Source organism: Chaetodon auriga, chromosome 6 (assembly GCF_051107435.1).
Source record: "Chaetodon auriga isolate fChaAug3 chromosome 6, fChaAug3.hap1, whole genome shotgun sequence".
Lineage (NCBI taxonomy): Eukaryota > Metazoa > Chordata > Actinopteri > Chaetodontiformes > Chaetodontidae > Chaetodon > Chaetodon auriga.
Genome location: NC_135079.1, coordinates 801,974 through 820,000, shown reverse-complemented (window position 1 = coordinate 820,000; position 18,027 = coordinate 801,974). Strand labels below are relative to the sequence as shown.

Sequence of the window (18,027 nt, the reverse complement as noted above, 5' to 3'; positions counted from 1 at the left end):
ACAGAACACCAGTTATCTCTCAAAGTATCTGAATACGTCCAAAAAAACCTGACGACCAAACGAGCCGCGGATCAGCTGATCAGACGCGCCGCGCTCTGTGTCCTGAGATGGAGTGACGAGGGTTCATCCTCTGGGGAGCATCAGTGTGCTCATCACACGTCTTTGAATCTCTTCAGAGTCGCTGCTCTGAGTTTCCTGTTTAACGTTACGTGTTTCAGGCTTCATTCATTTATTTATCTGAAGATCATTTGGCCTTTATTTTGACAGTCAGACAGGAAACATGGAGAGGCTGCTAACTGCATGGAGCTGACAGTACTGCTGTACTTCTACTGCATGGAGCTGACAGTACTGCTGTACTTCTACTGCATGGAGCTGACTGTACTGCTGTACTTCTACTGCATGGAGCTGACAGTACTGCTGTACTTCTACTGCATGGAGCTGACTGTACTGCTGTACTTCTACTGCATGGAGCTGACTGTACTGCTGTACTTCTACTGCATGGAGCTGACTGTACTGCTGTACTTCTACTGCATGGAGCTGACAGTACTGCTGTACTTCTACTGCATGGAGCTGACTGTACTGCTGTACTTCTACTGCATGGAGCTGACTGTACTGCTGTACTTCTACTGCATGGAGCTGACTGTACTGCTGTACTTCTACTGCATGGAGCTGACTGTACTGCTGTACTTCTACTGCATGGAGCTGACTGTACTGCTGTACTTCTACTGCATGGAGCTGACTGTACTGCTGTACTTCTACTGCATGGAGCTGACTGTACTGCTGTACTTCTACTGCATGGAGCTGACAGTACTGCTGTACTTCTACTGCATGGAGCTGACTGTACTGCTGTACTTCTACTGCATGGAGCTGACAGTACTGCTGTACTTCTACTGCATGGAGCTGACAGTACTGCTGTACTTGTACTGCATGGAGCTGACTGTACTGCTGTACTTCTACTGCATGGAGCTGACAGTACTGCTGTACTTGTACTGCATGTACAGCATGGAGCTGACAGTACTGCTGTACTTCTACTGCATGGAGCTGACAGTACTGCTGTACTTGTACTGCATGTACAGCATGGAGCTGACAGTACCGCTGTACTTGTACTGCATGGAGCTGACTGTACTGCTGTACTTCTACTGCATGGAGCTGACTGTACTGCTGTACTTCTACTGCATGGAGCTGACTGTACTGCTGTACTTCTACTGCATGGAGCTGACAGTACTGCTGTACTTCTACTGCATGGAGCTGACTGTACTGCTGTACTTCTACTGCATGGAGCTGACAGTACTGCTGTACTTGTACTGCATGGAGCTGACTGTACTGCTGTACTTCTACTGCATGGAGCTGACAGTACTGCTGTACTTCTACTGCATGGAGCTGACTGTACTGCTGTACTTCTACTGCATGGAGCTGACAGTACTGCTGTACTTCTACTGCATGGAGCTGACTGTACTGCTGTACTTCTACTGCATGGAGCTGACAGTACTGCTGTACTTGTACTGCATGGAGCTGACTGTACTGCTGTACTTCTACTGCATGGAGCTGACAGTACTGCTGTACTTGTACTGCATGTACAGCATGGAGCTGACAGTACTGCTGTACTTGTACTGCATGGAGCTGACAGTACTGCTGTACTTCTACTGCATGGAGCTGACTGTACTGCTGTACTTCTACTGCATGGAGCTGACTGTACTGCTGTACTTCTACTGCATGGAGCTGACTGTACTGCTGTACTTCTACTGCATGGAGCTGACAGTACTGCTGTACTTCTACTGCATGGAGCTGACTGTACTGCTGTACTTCTACTGCATGGAGCTGACTGTACTGCTGTACTTCTACTGCATGGAGCTGACTGTACTGCTGTACTTCTACTGCATGGAGCTGACAGTACTGCTGTACTTCTACTGCATGGAGCTGACTGTACTGCTGTACTTCTACTGCATGGAGCTGACTGTACTGCTGTACTTCTACTGCATGGAGCTGACTGTACTGCTGTACTTCTACTGCATGGAGCTGACTGTACTGCTGTACTTCTACTGCATGGAGCTGACAGTACTGCTGTACTTCTACTGCATGGAGCTGACTGTACTGCTGTACTTCTACTGCATGGAGCTGACTGTACTGCTGTACTTCTACTGCATGGAGCTGACTGTACTGCTGTACTTCTACTGCATGGAGCTGACAGTACTGCTGTACTTCTACTGCATGGAGCTGACAGTACTGCTGTACTTCTACTGCATGGAGCTGACTGTACTGCTGTACTTCTACTGCATGGAGCTGACAGTACTGCTGTACTTCTACTGCATGGAGCTGACAGTACTGCTGTACTTGTACTGCATGGAGCTGACTGTACTGCTGTACTTCTACTGCATGGAGCTGACAGTACTGCTGTACTTGTACTGCATGTACAGCATGGAGCTGACAGTACTGCTGTACTTCTACTGCATGGAGCTGACAGTACTGCTGTACTTGTACTGCATGTACAGCATGGAGCTGACAGTACCGCTGTACTTGTACTGCATGGAGCTGACTGTACTGCTGTACTTCTACTGCATGGAGCTGACTGTACTGCTGTACTTCTACTGCATGGAGCTGACTGTACTGCTGTACTTCTACTGCATGGAGCTGACAGTACTGCTGTACTTCTACTGCATGGAGCTGACTGTACTGCTGTACTTCTACTGCATGGAGCTGACTGTACTGCTGTACTTCTACTGCATGGAGCTGACTGTACTGCTGTACTTGTACTGCATGGAGCTGACTGTACTGCTGTACTTCTACTGCATGGAGCTGACTGTACTGCTGTACTTCTACTGCATGTACAGCATGGAGCTGACAGTACTGCTGTACTTCTACTGCATGGAGCTGACAGTACTGCTGTACTTCTACTGCATGGAGCTGACTGTACTGCTGTACTTCTACTGCATGGAGCTGACTGTACTGCTGTACTTCTACTGCATGGAGCTGACAGTACTGCTGTACTTCTACTGCATGGAGCTGACTGTACTGCTGTACTTCTACTGCATGGAGCTGACAGTACTGCTGTACTTCTACTGCATGGAGCTGACTGTACTGCTGTACTTCTACTGCATGGAGCTGACTGTACTGCTGTACTTCTACTGCATGGAGCTGACTGTACTGCTGTACTTCTACTGCATGGAGCTGACAGTACTGCTGTACTTCTACTGCATGGAGCTGACTGTACTGCTGTACTTCTACTGCATGGAGCTGACAGTACTGCTGTACTTCTACTGCATGGAGCTGACAGTACTGCTGTACTTCTACTGCATGGAGCTGACAGTACTGCTGTACTTGTACTGCATGGAGCTGACTGTACTGCTGTACTTCTACTGCATGGAGCTGACAGTACTGCTGTACTTGTACTGCATGTACAGCATGGAGCTGACAGTACTGCTGTACTTCTACTGCATGGAGCTGACAGTACTGCTGTACTTGTACTGCATGTACAGCATGGAGCTGACAGTACCGCTGTACTTGTACTGCATGGAGCTGACTGTACTGCTGTACTTCTACTGCATGGAGCTGACTGTACTGCTGTACTTCTACTGCATGGAGCTGACTGTACTGCTGTACTTCTACTGCATGGAGCTGACAGTACTGCTGTACTTCTACTGCATGGAGCTGACTGTACTGCTGTACTTCTACTGCATGGAGCTGACTGTACTGCTGTACTTCTACTGCATGGAGCTGACTGTACTGCTGTACTTCTACTGCATGGAGCTGACAGTACTGCTGTACTTGTACTGCATGGAGCTGACTGTACTGCTGTACTTCTACTGCATGGAGCTGACAGTACTGCTGTACTTGTACTGCATGTACAGCATGGAGCTGACAGTACTGCTGTACTTCTACTGCATGGAGCTGACAGTACTGCTGTACTTCTACTGCATGGAGCTGACTGTACTGCTGTACTTCTACTGCATGGAGCTGACTGTACTGCTGTACTTCTACTGCATGGAGCTGACAGTACTGCTGTACTTCTACTGCATGGAGCTGACTGTACTGCTGTACTTCTACTGCATGGAGCTGACAGTACTGCTGTACTTCTACTGCATGGAGCTGACTGTACTGCTGTACTTCTACTGCATGGAGCTGACTGTACTGCTGTACTTCTACTGCATGGAGCTGACTGTACTGCTGTACTTCTACTGCATGGAGCTGACAGTACTGCTGTACTTGTACTGCATGGAGCTGACTGTACTGCTGTACTTCTACTGCATGGAGCTGACAGTACTGCTGTACTTCTACTGCATGGAGCTGACTGTACTGCTGTACTTCTACTGCATGGAGCTGACAGTACTGCTGTACTTCTACTGCATGGAGCTGACTGTACTGCTGTACTTCTACTGCATGGAGCTGACAGTACTGCTGTACTTGTACTGCATGGAGCTGACTGTACTGCTGTACTTCTACTGCATGGAGCTGACAGTACTGCTGTACTTGTACTGCATGTACAGCATGGAGCTGACAGTACTGCTGTACTTGTACTGCATGGAGCTGACAGTACTGCTGTACTTCTACTGCATGGAGCTGACTGTACTGCTGTACTTCTACTGCATGGAGCTGACAGTACCGCTGTACTTGTACTGCATGGAGCTGACAGTACTGCTGTACTTGTACTGCATGGAGCTGACAGTACCGCTGTACTTGTACTGCATGGAGCTGACTGTACTGCTGTACTTGTACTGCATGGAGCTGACTGTACTGCTGTACTTGTACTGCTGACACTTCACGTACCGTGTCATCCTTTTAAGCCCTTGACTGTTTCTGGGGAGGAGAAAGAGGAGCGCAGTCCTCGGAGGTGTGCAGATTGAATCTTCTCCTCTGGAGTGAAATATTCCCATCAGGCGCTAAAAATGACCGCTTTTAATTAATTGCTCTGCCAATCCATTAATAGCAGCTATAATTAGAGGACCAGGGGAGATGAGTGGAGATGAAACCAACCACCTGACCGCACCTGAACCTGCACTTGTTACCTTTTAATTCACGGCGGAGCGTATTTAGGATCTTTGGGCCGGTCAAAGCCTTCGATACTGTCAGTACACCAGAGGAGCTGTGAGGGAGGAAGTGCTCCCATACTTTACTCAAGTAAAAGTGTCAGTACAACAAGTACTGTAGAAATACTCCATTACAAGTAAAGGTCCTGCATTTTACTAATGAAAAAGTATAGAAGTATTTAACCAAAAATATCAAAGTAAAAGTACTCAACAGAACGGCCCTGTCCGTCTTATTCTATTTGATGTTTTATATTTTATACTATGTTTATGACATGAAATCAATTTATGCCACAACATGCTGTATTATATTATATAAAATACCTGCAGAGCTAGTACTAATTACTTAATAAAGTAAAAAGTGCATGGTAGTATTTGCCTCTGAGGTGTAACGCAGTAAAAGTATGAAGTGGAATTCGACGGATGTACTGCTTTGAAGCACATAAAACTGTACTTCAGCTGCAGTAAATGTACTCATGGAGTGGTAAATGTACCATGTGAAGCTCGTTAGCAGACGCTGAGCAGCACTGACTAACACACACAGTGATGTTACTCACACATCAAACAGGAAGTCAGCGTGCAGCTCAGTTTGACCTCCCGCTGGAAACACGAGCTCAGCGCCGATCTGAGCGCTCGCAGAGTCTATGAATAAACCACGACGACAAACAAGGAGCTCAAACCTCCATCGGTCGTCGACAGAAAGCCACACGCGTTGGTTTTCAAAGAGCCGCCTCTGTCTCAGGTCAGCACTCACCTGAAACAGGTGTTCACGCTGCCGTCACTTGTTATGAGACAGACGAATAAAACTAATGAGAAATAACGTGGATAAATAAAACGTGCAACTAAAAATTCTTTTCATCCTCAGTAAATCAATAAATTATTGAAAAATGTCCAAAGACACATTTTCAGGTTTGTTCGTTTTAGTCCGTTGAATTTCTCTGATGCAGTAAAGACGAATAAAAGCAGTTCAACAGCTCTGCATGAAAACTGATTTTTAATCATTTATATTTTGAGTGTCTGTAATCTGCGAACGACGAGCAGCTAATGTACCTGCAGGATACTTCAGAGCCAATGAGAGCTCAGTCCGCTCTGGCTTCTGATTGGTTGTCAGACATGTGGTCTGTGCTCACGGGTTCATTTCATCAACACGTCTGAACCGATCTGAGGAGAAACTATTCGAAACATGAAGGAAAACAAAAAGGCTCCTGAACGTCGTTCTCCAACATTTCTCTGTGATAAACAACAAAGAATTCCTCTTCAGTTTGCTGGAAAAGTACTTTACACCAACCGTGTGACCCGGCGCGATGAGGCGCTGATGACCTCCATAGACCAACGAGCGCGGCAGCCTTTCATGAAACTCACCTCCTTCACGGATTCACGTCCTAAAGTTCAGCAGAGAGAATTCTGCATCGACGGTCGCGTCAAAGTGAAACACCAGCCGCTCTGTTTGAGTCGTGACTCGTTATCTGACGGCGAGCGGCCGACTGCAGAGCGCAGCAGAGGTCTTAATCACATCAGAGACATGTGACCAGCAGCAGGAAGCCCTATGGCCAATATTAAAAAATAGATGTTATAGAGAAGTGATTCTCCACAGAGCCGACGGGCACGTGTTCACGTCGGAGACGCTCGAGCTTGAAAAGTGACAAACTCCTCATTCATTTTCTGTCATTCTACCAAATGACCGACTGCTGCTTCTTCAGAAAGGCCAAAATACTGATGGCTCCTGGTGTGAAATGTGGGAATTTGCTGCTGCTCAATCAGACATGTGAAGACCTTTAAACCGGACATCTGCACCACGACATTGAGCCAAATATAAACTGAGGTTTATGCGCTTTAACAGCACGTCTGGTGATCATCATCGTTTAGAGTCTCAACAGAAGACGAAAACAGACTCGATGATGACGCTCACAAACGAAACCAAGCAGCCCAACCAGAGAAAAGCCACAGTTTCACCGTGTCTTTCATTTCAGTCTGTGTCACACTGTTTCAGCAACACTTCTGCTGAGAACCGGTCAACACGACATCCAATAATATCCTCGAACTTCATCGAAAGTCTTGTTTTGTCTGTCCAACAGTCCGAAACCCTGAAACATTCAATGGTAACGTAAGACAAAGTCTCAAATGTGAGAGGCTGAAACATCAAACTGAGTTTCAGCTCGTTTCTGCTCGTTTCAGCTCGTTTCAGCTCGTTTCAGCTCGTTTCTGCTCGTTTCAGCTCATTTCTGCTCGTTTCAGCTCGTTTCTGCTCGTTTCAGCTCGTTTCTGCTCGTTTCAGCTCGTTTCAGCTCGTTTCAGCTCGTTTCTGCTCGTTTCAGCTCGTTTCAGCTCGTTTCTGCTCGTTTCAGCTCGTTTCTGCTCGTTTCTGCTCGTTTCTGCTCGTTTCAGCTCGTTTCTGCTCATTTCAGCTCGTTTCAGCTCGTTTCAGCTCGTTCCTGCTCGTTTCTGCTCATTTCTGCTCATTTCAGCTCGTTTCTGCTCATTTCTGCTCATTTCAGCTCGTTTCAGCTCGTTTCTGCTCGTTTCTGCTTGTTTCTTTGAAGCTCGTGAGGTTAAATCAGCACTAAACTTCTCTGAGAAACAGAACTGACAAGAAGAAATCATGAAACTGTGTCTGTTTTATGTTTTTCACTAACGGCTGCATCGAGTCTTCGTCAGGTTCTTGCTGACAATGAGCTCAGTTTGGTGTCGAGGTCCAGCTGTTTGATTTCAAGGTCAAACTCCTGCTGACAACATCTGTATGAGCTCCACAGGATCGCTGCTGTAAACTGTAAAAACAGCCAAAACATGAAGGGAGTTTGGAAGCAGGGATGCAACTGAAGCTGAAAAGAGTGAAAAATGTCCGTCAGTCTCCTGAAACCCATCAAACGTCTGAGCAGCACTCAAAGAATTCAAGATTCACTTCATCAAAACGAAGACAAGCAGCACATCCTCACATCTGTGAGCTGAACAAACGGCACCTTTCAGCAAGTTCACTGTCGTTCTGAGGAGCAGATCAGAGCTTCAGAGGGTTAAAGAGCAGGTCAGCCTCCTGCTGCTGCTGCTGCCATGACAGGATGAATGAACCTTCACTGTCTTCATCTCTGTCATGGCAGTAGATTGGTTTAACCATCGTGTGGTCACATGACACAGAAAGAGCACATGTAAAAAACAGCTGTTGGCCGTAAACAAATCATCGCTGCAAATCACAAACTGTTTGTCCAAACCGAAGAGGAAGAGGAGAAAACCAGACAGAAGCTCCAGAAGGTTGTTTCTGAAGCGTCGGCCTCCAAACGCTCACGTCTCATCTCTTCTTCTCTCACAGCAAAGTTTTTCACACGTTCTGCCACAGAAAACTAAACCAATCTCATGTTCTACTCGACTGAGCTCATGAAACAGCGACAGCACGAACAGACCACAGCTCTCTGAGCTTCGGCTTTCATCTGGAAATGTGCCGCCACGCGCATCACTTCCTGTGCCCCCTCAGAGTGGAGCTGCAGGAGGATGGAGCGCTGCCGTGGAGCAGCGACACCGTCACACTCGCTGTGTTTGGTGGAGGTGTGAAGAAGACACTCACCTCCTGCAGAAGATCCTCAGGCCGGTGAAGGTCCTGCTGGTGTGGTGGCAGCGGGGGGCGGGGGCCGCAGAGGGCGGCTCGGAGTGGGAGGCCGAGGAGGACGAGGTGGAGGTGGAGGTGGAGGAGGAGGAGGAGGAGGCCACAGAGGTGAAGGGCCCCTCTCCTCCATCCTGCGGCGAGGCGCCGCGCTGAGCCGGCTGCTCCTCCTCAGGCTGCTGATCCATGGCCTGCCTGAGCGAGCTGCCTCTCTGCCTCTCTGCGCTGGTCTCACAGGCTCAGCTGGTCTGAGGTCAGCGCAGAGCTGGCGGCGTGTGAGCGGCAGTCAGCCATTCTGACAGCAGCTGCTGAACTTCAGCTGAGGGCAGCGACACAGGAAGCGCAGCTTCAGACCTTCCGTGCGTCTCAGCTCAGCTTCAGCTCGCACCAGGAAGCAGCAGATTCACAACAGTCAGCCGCTCTGCTTCACAGCCCACGGTAGGAGGAGAAGGAGGGAGGAGGTGGAGGTGGAGGTGGAGAGAGGGGGGCAGCGTGTCTCTAAACTGGCTTCCTTCCTTCCTTCCTCCTCCTAACCCTCCCAGGCTGAGGAAGCCTCTGTGCTCCTCATGCTCTCTGAACGCTGCTCCTCTCTCCGCCTCAACACACACTCACCAGCAAATCCAGGAAGTTTGAACCTCTGACAGGAAACACAAAGAGGAGTTTGTAGAAGGAGCAGCACTTCTTCTTCTTCTTCTCCTCCTCCTCCTGCTCCTCCTGTGTGTTGACCTGTTGCTTCTCCTCTTCTTTTTGTTTCCTTTCTCTGCTCGCAGTCGTGAGTCTCTGCCGCTCTCCTCACTCTTTACTTTTATCTCAGCTCTGTGGCTCTCCCTCTCTTTTTCCTATGTCCCGCCCACCCTCAGCTCTCCCTGCTCCGATTGGCTGAGAGGCAGAGGTGAGCACTATGCCACCTGCTGGAGCTTCTGAGACTGTGCAGCTGCTAAAAAAAGAGGAGGAAATGAACTAATTTTCTCCTCTCAGGAGCAGCAGCAAAGGACAGAGCAGAGAGGAGCCAGCAGGGCCCTCCTCCTCCTCCTCCTCCTCCTCTTCTTCTTCTTCTTCTTCTTCTTCTTCTTCTTCTTCTTCTTTAATTAAAACAGCTGTCTGCAGACGAATGCAGCACCTTTTTGGTGTTCAGTAGAACAAACTGTGGGAACTGCAGCCTGCCTCTCACTTGGATCACATTTCTGAAGCCCTACTCTGCAATGTGCTCCCTCCCACATAGGTTTTACATAAAGATGGTGAGGCAGCCCACACCGGCAGGGAGAGAGCGTTTGTGCTGCAGCGAAGCAGAGGTCGCAGGGCCGCATCGAGCCCACGCAGAGCCCTTCACTGCGTGCACGTGGCGGCTTCATCCCCTGGGTTCCCGCTCCGAGGTGGAACTGAAGGATGAGCCCGGGTTATTTTTGACAGCCAATTAAAACGGAGGAGCAAAGAGGAGATCGAGTTCTTTCTCTGAGAAAGATCCATTTAAAACAAATAACCTGATTTTCAGAAGAATTTGCTTTCCAACCCAAAATTCAGCTTCCTGTAAAATCAAATCAGTGAGTTCTTCTTCTGGAAATATTGATCACTTTGCTCAAAAGTTGAACTGCTGGAAACACGAAAAGACAAATAAAAGAGCTGCGTTTGTGACGTCTGTCTGGGTTAAAATGATCACTTTCTTTAGGTTCAGAGGAGCTTTGTCATCGTGGTTCAATCATTTCATTTGTATTTTTAATCCACATCGGACGTTTCATGTTCCTCTTTTCACCCTGAGAGGATCTTCGAGGTGAAACTGAAGCTCGTCTCTGTTTCACGTTTATTGACTTTCATGTTTCCAGCTTCTGTCTGAACTGTCTTCTCTTGTCTGTCTTCAGGAGTGAAACACTTTGAGCTGTGTGTTCTGTGTGAAAGCGTCGTTATTGATCGTTATCTCGATGGATCGTCAGGTTCAGCTGAGAGAACGATGGCGGCCAGCTTTGACTGGTGGTTGGAAACAGGAAGTGAGCATCAGTCTCGGGTGTTAGAGTCTAATGTCTCGTTGATCCATCCATCCAAAACGTCTCGTGACTCTGACCCCACACACAGGCGTCATCATCCCTGTGGCCACTAGAGGGCGCAGTTACTGCAACGTGAACACTGGTCAGGGACTGATGCTGTTCTTATGAGGAGAACACAAGAAGTCTCCATCCTCACTGAAGCCTCAGCCGTGAAGTTTCAGCAAAAACCGCCGTTCATTCATCGAACAGCCGTCGCTCGTGGTCACTTCAGAAGTTCTTCTTTGTTACAGATCAAAGTTCCTGCAGCCTCACAGCTGTTTCCACCTCTGTGGCTGAGTTATGCAAATGTACACATGCTGCGATGTGGAGAGCTCACCGATGAGGATGATGAGGTTTGAACTCGTCCTGCAGGGACACGAACAAACAGAGCTGCTGTGACAACACACACAGTCTCAGTTTGTGCCTTTGTGATTTTCTGAATCATCTTTCAGGACCTCAGGGGCCTCCATAGTCTGTCGCTCTGCATACTGAGTACTTGTACTTTGGACACTTTAAGTGATATTTTCTCAAAAAGAATTTTGAATGCAGGACTTGAAACATAATATTTTTATGTTTATGTACGTGATATTATTACTTTTATTAATGAATCTGAGTTCCTGAGCAGCCAGCGATGATGGACCAGCAGCTCCTGCTGCTGCTGCTGCTGATGATGATGATGATGATGATGATGATGATGATGAAGGCTGTCATGTTGGCCCCTGATCTGGTGTCATCTGAGATGAGAGGAGCTGCTGCTTCTCCTCACCTGACCGAAGTGTCTTAAAAACTGTTCAATGGTAACGAGCGTGTTAGCATGCAGATGTTAGCATTTAGCTCAAAGCCTCTACAGCTGCTAGCACGGCTGGAGACTGTTGAGCACAACATATGAAATTCTAATCACCTGGATTATATTGGTACTGTATTAGTGTTGCATTGATACCGCACTGTATTGGTGTTGTACTGGTACTGTGTTGTTTTTTATTGGTGCTGAATAATGTGTCACTCCAGGTGAGAAAATGGTCTTTTGGGTGAACTCGTCCTTTTCCTTTTCACTCATCTTCAGATCAATACTTTCTCCTCAGGCCTGAAGGTTTCGGTGGAGCTGAGATCCTCTGCTTCCTCTCGCTCACCTGCAGCTTGTACTCGTACTTGTGATATTAGCGCTGGTGTTATCTAACACTGCGGAGGCCAAACTCTCCGCTCGGGGCTGAAGTGAATGTTCCTGATGCGTCGGCTCAGCCTCAAAAGCTTTTAACCTTTATTTCTCCAGAGAGAACGTGTTCAACGCCGGGCTCCTCTCCAGCTCCACACTCATGCACAGCAGCTCCACATCGGCCTTAAAAACACTTTGAAGGTTCCTCTGATTTTTATTTTTTCACTTTTAGAACTATTTTTAGCAACGATGCCAATATTTGTACACAAATATCAATTTTGAAAGAGAATAGAGTTATTTAAAACCGAGTTTGCCGTCACAGCAGGGGTTTTTCTTCCCTGTTAAACATCATTTTACAGACTTTTAGAAGCCTGAAGAGTCAAAGACAGAAGAAAAGTGCAGCATTATTTATTTGTGAAGATAATATTGTTTCACTTGAACTCAAAGCTTCTTTGCTTGGTTTTCACTCTGTTTACCAGCTTTTCATCTTGTTATTAGCAAAGCAGAGACTCTCTGAAATCACACATGTGAGCGGTCCTGCTCATGTTAACTGTTCATGTTGATGTCAAATCAAAGCACTTTTCAGGCCTCCAGGCGAGCGTTTGTCTGGTTTGTATTATCTTAACGGAAGCTCCAGGTTTGACCCCTGAGTCTAAAAAAGTCTGAACGCTGTAAAAAATAAATAAAAACAGATTAACAGTCAGTCAAGTGTCTCTGAGCTCATGTGTTCATCTCCTTCATCCTTCATGTGTTCACAAAGTCGCTCCATCCTCTGTGATCGACTGAGCCTTTCCAGGATGCCCCTTTCATACCCAATCATGATGCTCTCACCTGTGACCAATCAGCCTGTTTACCTGTGGAATGTTCAAACAGGTGTTTTTGGAGTCTGTCAGTCTGTGAAACGTGTCGCTGCTTCAGATTCACAATAAGAGATTTTTACAGACATCAATGAAGCTGATGAGGAAGAACATTAAATACACTGACTCTGAGCTGATCTCAGGTCAGTTTGTGTCAGAGAGGATCAGATCAGCTGATTACTTCCTGTTTATTGACGACTTTGATGTCTAACATGGTGCAGAGGTCGACTGACCTCTGACCTTTTTATGTGATGTGGACAGAAAATGACAGTAAATGTGATCAAAGCACTTTGTTGTTCTTACAGTTAAAGAAACATGTGAAACTATTGAAAAAGGGGAAGAAGTTTCTCGGGTCACTTCCTGTGTGTCTGCCATGCTGCTCATGCGTTACTCTGTTGCCTGGCAACTGATCCATCAGGACATTCAAGGGTTAAATCAGTCACTATGAACCAAATTCAATTCAGTGGATTTCAATGGAGAGCCGTGAAGTCCATCAGACGGATCCTGGCTGTGCAGCTTAAACTCAGTGCTGCGGTAAAACAACAGCAGCCTGTGCAGCTTTTCGAAGGGGGACAAAGGATCAGCAGCAACAGGTCAAACTGGTCCAGCTCCATTTCTGAAGCAGCACCAGTGAAGTATGTTCCACCTCCTCCTCCCTCCAGGCCGCCCCCCCAGGCCAGGACCAGCTGGATCAGGTTCCTGTGGCTGAGCTGGACTGGAGTCAGGACTAAGAGGGGGTCAGTGGTGGAAGGTAAACAAGTATATTTACTCAAGTACATTTACTCAAGTACAGTACCTAAGTGCAGTACTTTTCTGCTACCTCACCTCTACTCCTGCAGAGTGAAACACCGAACCTTTTCTTACATTACAGATTCTGATAATTAATACAAATAAATGATGATTACAGACTCAGATCTTTTACTTAGGTAAAAGTAGTAATACCACAGTGATACTGTGTTTTCTCACTAAAGCCAATATACAAAAGTATTACAATGAAATTTTATTTAAAGCACCAGAGTAAAAGTATTCATTATACCCAAAGGCCCATTTCAGAAAATACACATTGAATCATTGGACTGTAATTATTAACACATTGCAAAGTAACTAAAGTAACCAGTAACTAAAGTTATCAAATAACTGCAGTGCAGTAAAAAGTGCAATATTGGCTTCTTAGATGTATAAAGAATAGAAATACTCAAGTACAAGTATCTCAAAACTGTATGTAAGTACAGAACTTGATTAAATGTGCTGCAGTGTCCTCAGAGACGTCTCAGAGACGTCCTGAGAGACGTCCTGAGAGACGTCTCAGACAGCTGACTGTTTCATCAGTTTGAAAAGGTGACAGGTCAACACGGTGGTGGACGTGGACTCGTGTTTGTGTCTCCTGATGGACGTCAGTCCAGTCTTCTCTCTCTTCTGGCTCTGTCTTTGGTCTCCTCCAGCTCCTCAGGGAAACATCTGCTCATTAGCTGCTAAATGCTGCGCTATGGGCGGGAATATGGAGCCTGACAGTAAATAAAGCAACAATCATGAGCTGAAAGAGGCTAAAGAGCTGCGAAGACTGCAACAACTCTTTGTCAGTGAGTCTCTCTGGATCTTGGTCTTGGTCTTGGTGCAGCGCTGCAGGTCTGTGACGGCCTGTTCCAGCTCCTCTGATGGAGCTTAAATATCGATTCACCGCTCCCTGTGAGTCTGCAGAAGGGTTTGCTGCGTTGTTCTCAGATTGTTGTGGTGTGGTTGTCTCTTGTTAACTTCTTCGGTGAGTCTAAATCACTGAATCATGAATATGACGTGAGACATTAGATTAGATTAGATTCAACTTTATTGTCATGGTCACAGTGAAACACAGAGACAACAAAATACAGTTTGGCATCGAACCAGAGGTGCAAATAGTCAAAATATCCAAAAATATAAATACATGCAAGGAGTGCAAGTGGCATGAGGTATAAACAGTTGAGGTAGGTGCAGGTAGTGCACGTGATTTCTATGAAACCATAAAACATGTGCAACACGGTGTGTAAACAGGTGACATGTGCAACAGGTAGAACGTGGCAGTGCAGTAAAAGTAAAAAGTACAAGCGAACAGATGAGGCACACAGTGTATATAAAATATGAAGTGATATGTGCAGTATGTGCAGTATGACATGGGCTGAGTCGTAGCGCTGGACATGGACACAGTCTGGTCTCAGTCCTCATAATCACATCAGGGGCTGATGGCCGGCCTGCTGCTGGTTGCAGGCTGTAATAATTGGCCTGGAGGTTACTGTGATCTCATTACTTCTCCCAGTAACACAGAGGCATTATGTGCTCTTGTTAGATCTTCAGTAAGTGTATTACAGATACTGACCTGGTGAGAAGGAGCACACAGCAAACATCAACAGAATTATGAATGAAAAACTGTGTAAATATCAAATCCAGAAACATGATTTGACCTCAGATCTTTGTCTGATGTGACTGATGTGACAGATGTTAGCTGAGCTCAGAGGAGCGTTTCACCCTTTATTCAACTCTGCTGGAAGACAAAACAAAGGACACGCTAACATGTTGACCTGATGGTGGCGCTACAACAGCTTCCATGAGTCTCTGTGTCGCAGTCAGAGAGAATCAGCTGCACTTGAGCTTCATAATGCGTATTTGGTGTTCCTCTCGCTGAGCCTCAGAACCTCCAACCAATACTTTGATCCGGTTTGAGCTGTCGGACTCTCAGCAAGTGTAAAAATACACAACAATGTAAAAATACATGCATACCATGCATAGTATTGTCAGCTTCATGTAGTAGAAGTATCTGCAGTAGAAGTACAGTACTACTCTCAGCTTCGTGTAGTTAATGTATCTGCAGTAAAAGTACAGAGGTACTTTCAGTTTCATGTAGTAAAGGTACCAGTAGTAAAAGTACAGCAGTACTGTCGGTTTGCAGAAAACATGTCTTTGGTGTAAATGAGAACAAAGTCAGACACCTGAGATCGAGTGCGGTCGAGGCTGAACGTAGGATAAAATGAAAGTACTCGAGTTAAGTAGTTCAAAGTTGTACTGAAGCACCTGCGTACGTGTACTTAGTTACTTTGCAGGCTGAGCATGTTTCTGTCGGTGTGACGCTGGGAGGGTTTTCCACCTGAACCTGAACCTGAACCTGAACCTGAACCCGGTGGAGGCGAGGCAGGTTGGATGTTTGTGTCTCACTTTGCTGCAGCGCTGTGGGGTGGAGCTGCAGTGGGAGTGGGCAGATACAGAGGCTTCACTTCCACCCCCAAAACACCGCTGCCCTCCCTCCATCACTGCTGCCCTCCCTTACATAAAGAGCGTTATGAAACACCGTCAACAATGTGCTTTGATTCATACGAGCGCGGTCATGAGTCACTTCCACCGTGGCTTGAAAAAGTAACGGTGGAGCTGCGATTATGTCATCAGAGGCCGATATCTGACTGCATGGACGCAGCTTCACAGGCTGGAGATCTGCAGTACGAGTACTCAAGAGTACTGTGGGCTGATCTCTAGTACACTTTAGTGTCTTTTTCACTTTGCACTTCACAGGAACATTTTTATTTTGTACTATTTTCTAATACATCATATAAATACTGCACATATTTGGCATTTTTAGCCATTGTGTTTCCCTCTTGTGCTTATCTGTAAATGTGCATGTTTGAGGGTTTCCTTTAACCCAGTTTGCACTAATTAAAAAGCTCGTTTTTTGAATCAGCACACAGTAAAACGTGCTGATTTTTCCAGAAGAGGCCAAAGTTGTCTGTAACTCCATCAGAGCTGCTTGTGGCTCATCGAACAGCATCCGAAGCTTCTTCTGCACACCGGCAATCATTTCTGTAACTTTCTGAAACCAACGATCCAAAATCAGTCCGACTTCACGCAGCGACTGCTCGGCTCTTAACGGCTGACTTCAGACTGTCTTTAGCCCCTCATGAAGAAAATGCAGCCCCCTCATTCATTTCAGCTGGATGCTAACAACTCTGTGAGGCTGCACTGAGACACAGTGATGCTTTGAGCTAAATGCTAACATCAGAATGCTAACAGGCTCACAGTGACAAAGCTGACAAGCTGACGTTTAGCAGGTGTAATGTTTACCATGTTCACCATCTTAGTTTAGCATGTTAGCATGCTAACATTAGCTAACTAGCAGCAAATACAAAGCACTGCCAAGGCTGATGCTAATGCCATTAGCTCTGCAGGTATTTGCTCATACATCAAAATGCTGGACACATGAACATGTCGACCTGATGATGGCGCAGTCAGAGCATCGATAAGCTTATTAGAGTTCATCCTGAAGGATCATGAACGTCTGAACCACATTTCATCTCAATCATCCAGCAGATGTTGAGACGTTTCAGTCTGGAATAAAGTGATGAACCATCAGACGTGAACATCCACAGAGTGACTGCTAGCAAGGCTAATAAAAAGCCTGCTAAATAAACCCCTCAGCTTCCTGTGATGTGTGTTCTGTGTGTGTGTCGTCGTGATAAGTTGTGCGAGCTCCTAAACAAGATGGTGTGTCTGTTTTTCTTTCACTTTGAAGATTTTTCACCCTGTTTGTCTGCAGCTTTCCGGCAGGATGAGTCTCCTGTCAGCTGACAGCCAGACGCCGCGCTCACAGCAGCATGAAAGCCTCGCTGATTGGTTTAATGTGTTTAATTCAGATGTGATCTTACATCTGAGAAGAAGCTGCAGAGGGTAAAAAGCCAGAGCTGCTGTTCAAAGGAGAGCAGACACAACTGGAAAACGAATCAACACAAAGAGCCGCGGAGAGGGCGGGGACGTAACGTCGTTAGCCGTCGCTAATGAGGCCAGGAAGCCATTACCCTACAGATGATGGATTCACTGCTCTTTGATTGGGTTAAAGCATCTGGGATCACACGACTCACCGCGCACAGCTGTCAGTCACAGGACGGAGCGAGCTGATTGGTCCAGAAATAAAACTCTCCTGGGGAAAACATTAATTCACATAAAATAATATCTGATTGGATTGGATGAGGTAGTCTGACACACACAGGTAGTCTGACACACAGGTAGACTGACACACAGGTAGTCTCACACACAGGTAGACAAAGAAGAAGAAGAATCGGGAGAGACATTCCCCTTTATTTGTCACACACATGCACATGCTGGACACTGCACACGAGGTGAAATTTGACTTCCGCCTTTAACCCATCCTGGTCGTCCCTCCTCCGCGGCAGACCAGGAGCGGTGGGCTGCCATCTTCGCTGTCACCATTGGTCAGGTGGTGATCTTCTTGCATGTTTTTAGTGGGGGTATATTTTTATGGTGAACACGGGGAGAACATGCAAACTCCACACATGCAGCAGGCACCGAAGGCATGGTGGAGGACACACCCCCGGTGCCTGCAGCGAGAATCGAACCCGGGACCTTCTTGCTGTGAGGCGAC

General features: G+C 46.7%; 1 protein-coding gene across 3 annotated transcripts in view; it reads right to left on the bottom strand.

The window, feature by feature from the left end:
- The window catches only part of dgkzb (diacylglycerol kinase, zeta b), a 47,476-nt gene extending 38,062 nt beyond the window's left edge, over positions 1–9,414 (bottom strand). For 2 of the 3 annotated variants that reach the window (XM_076732403.1, XM_076732404.1), the window contains exon 1: positions 8,572–9,414. In XM_076732403.1, the coding sequence (XP_076588518.1) occupies positions 8,572–8,795 (224 nt within the window). In that variant the 5' untranslated portion in view covers positions 8,796–9,414. The remainder of the gene's footprint in view (positions 1–8,571) is intronic. The other variant, XM_076732402.1, reaches the window with a different exon arrangement.
- Positions 9,415–18,027: the final 8,613 nt, after the last annotated feature.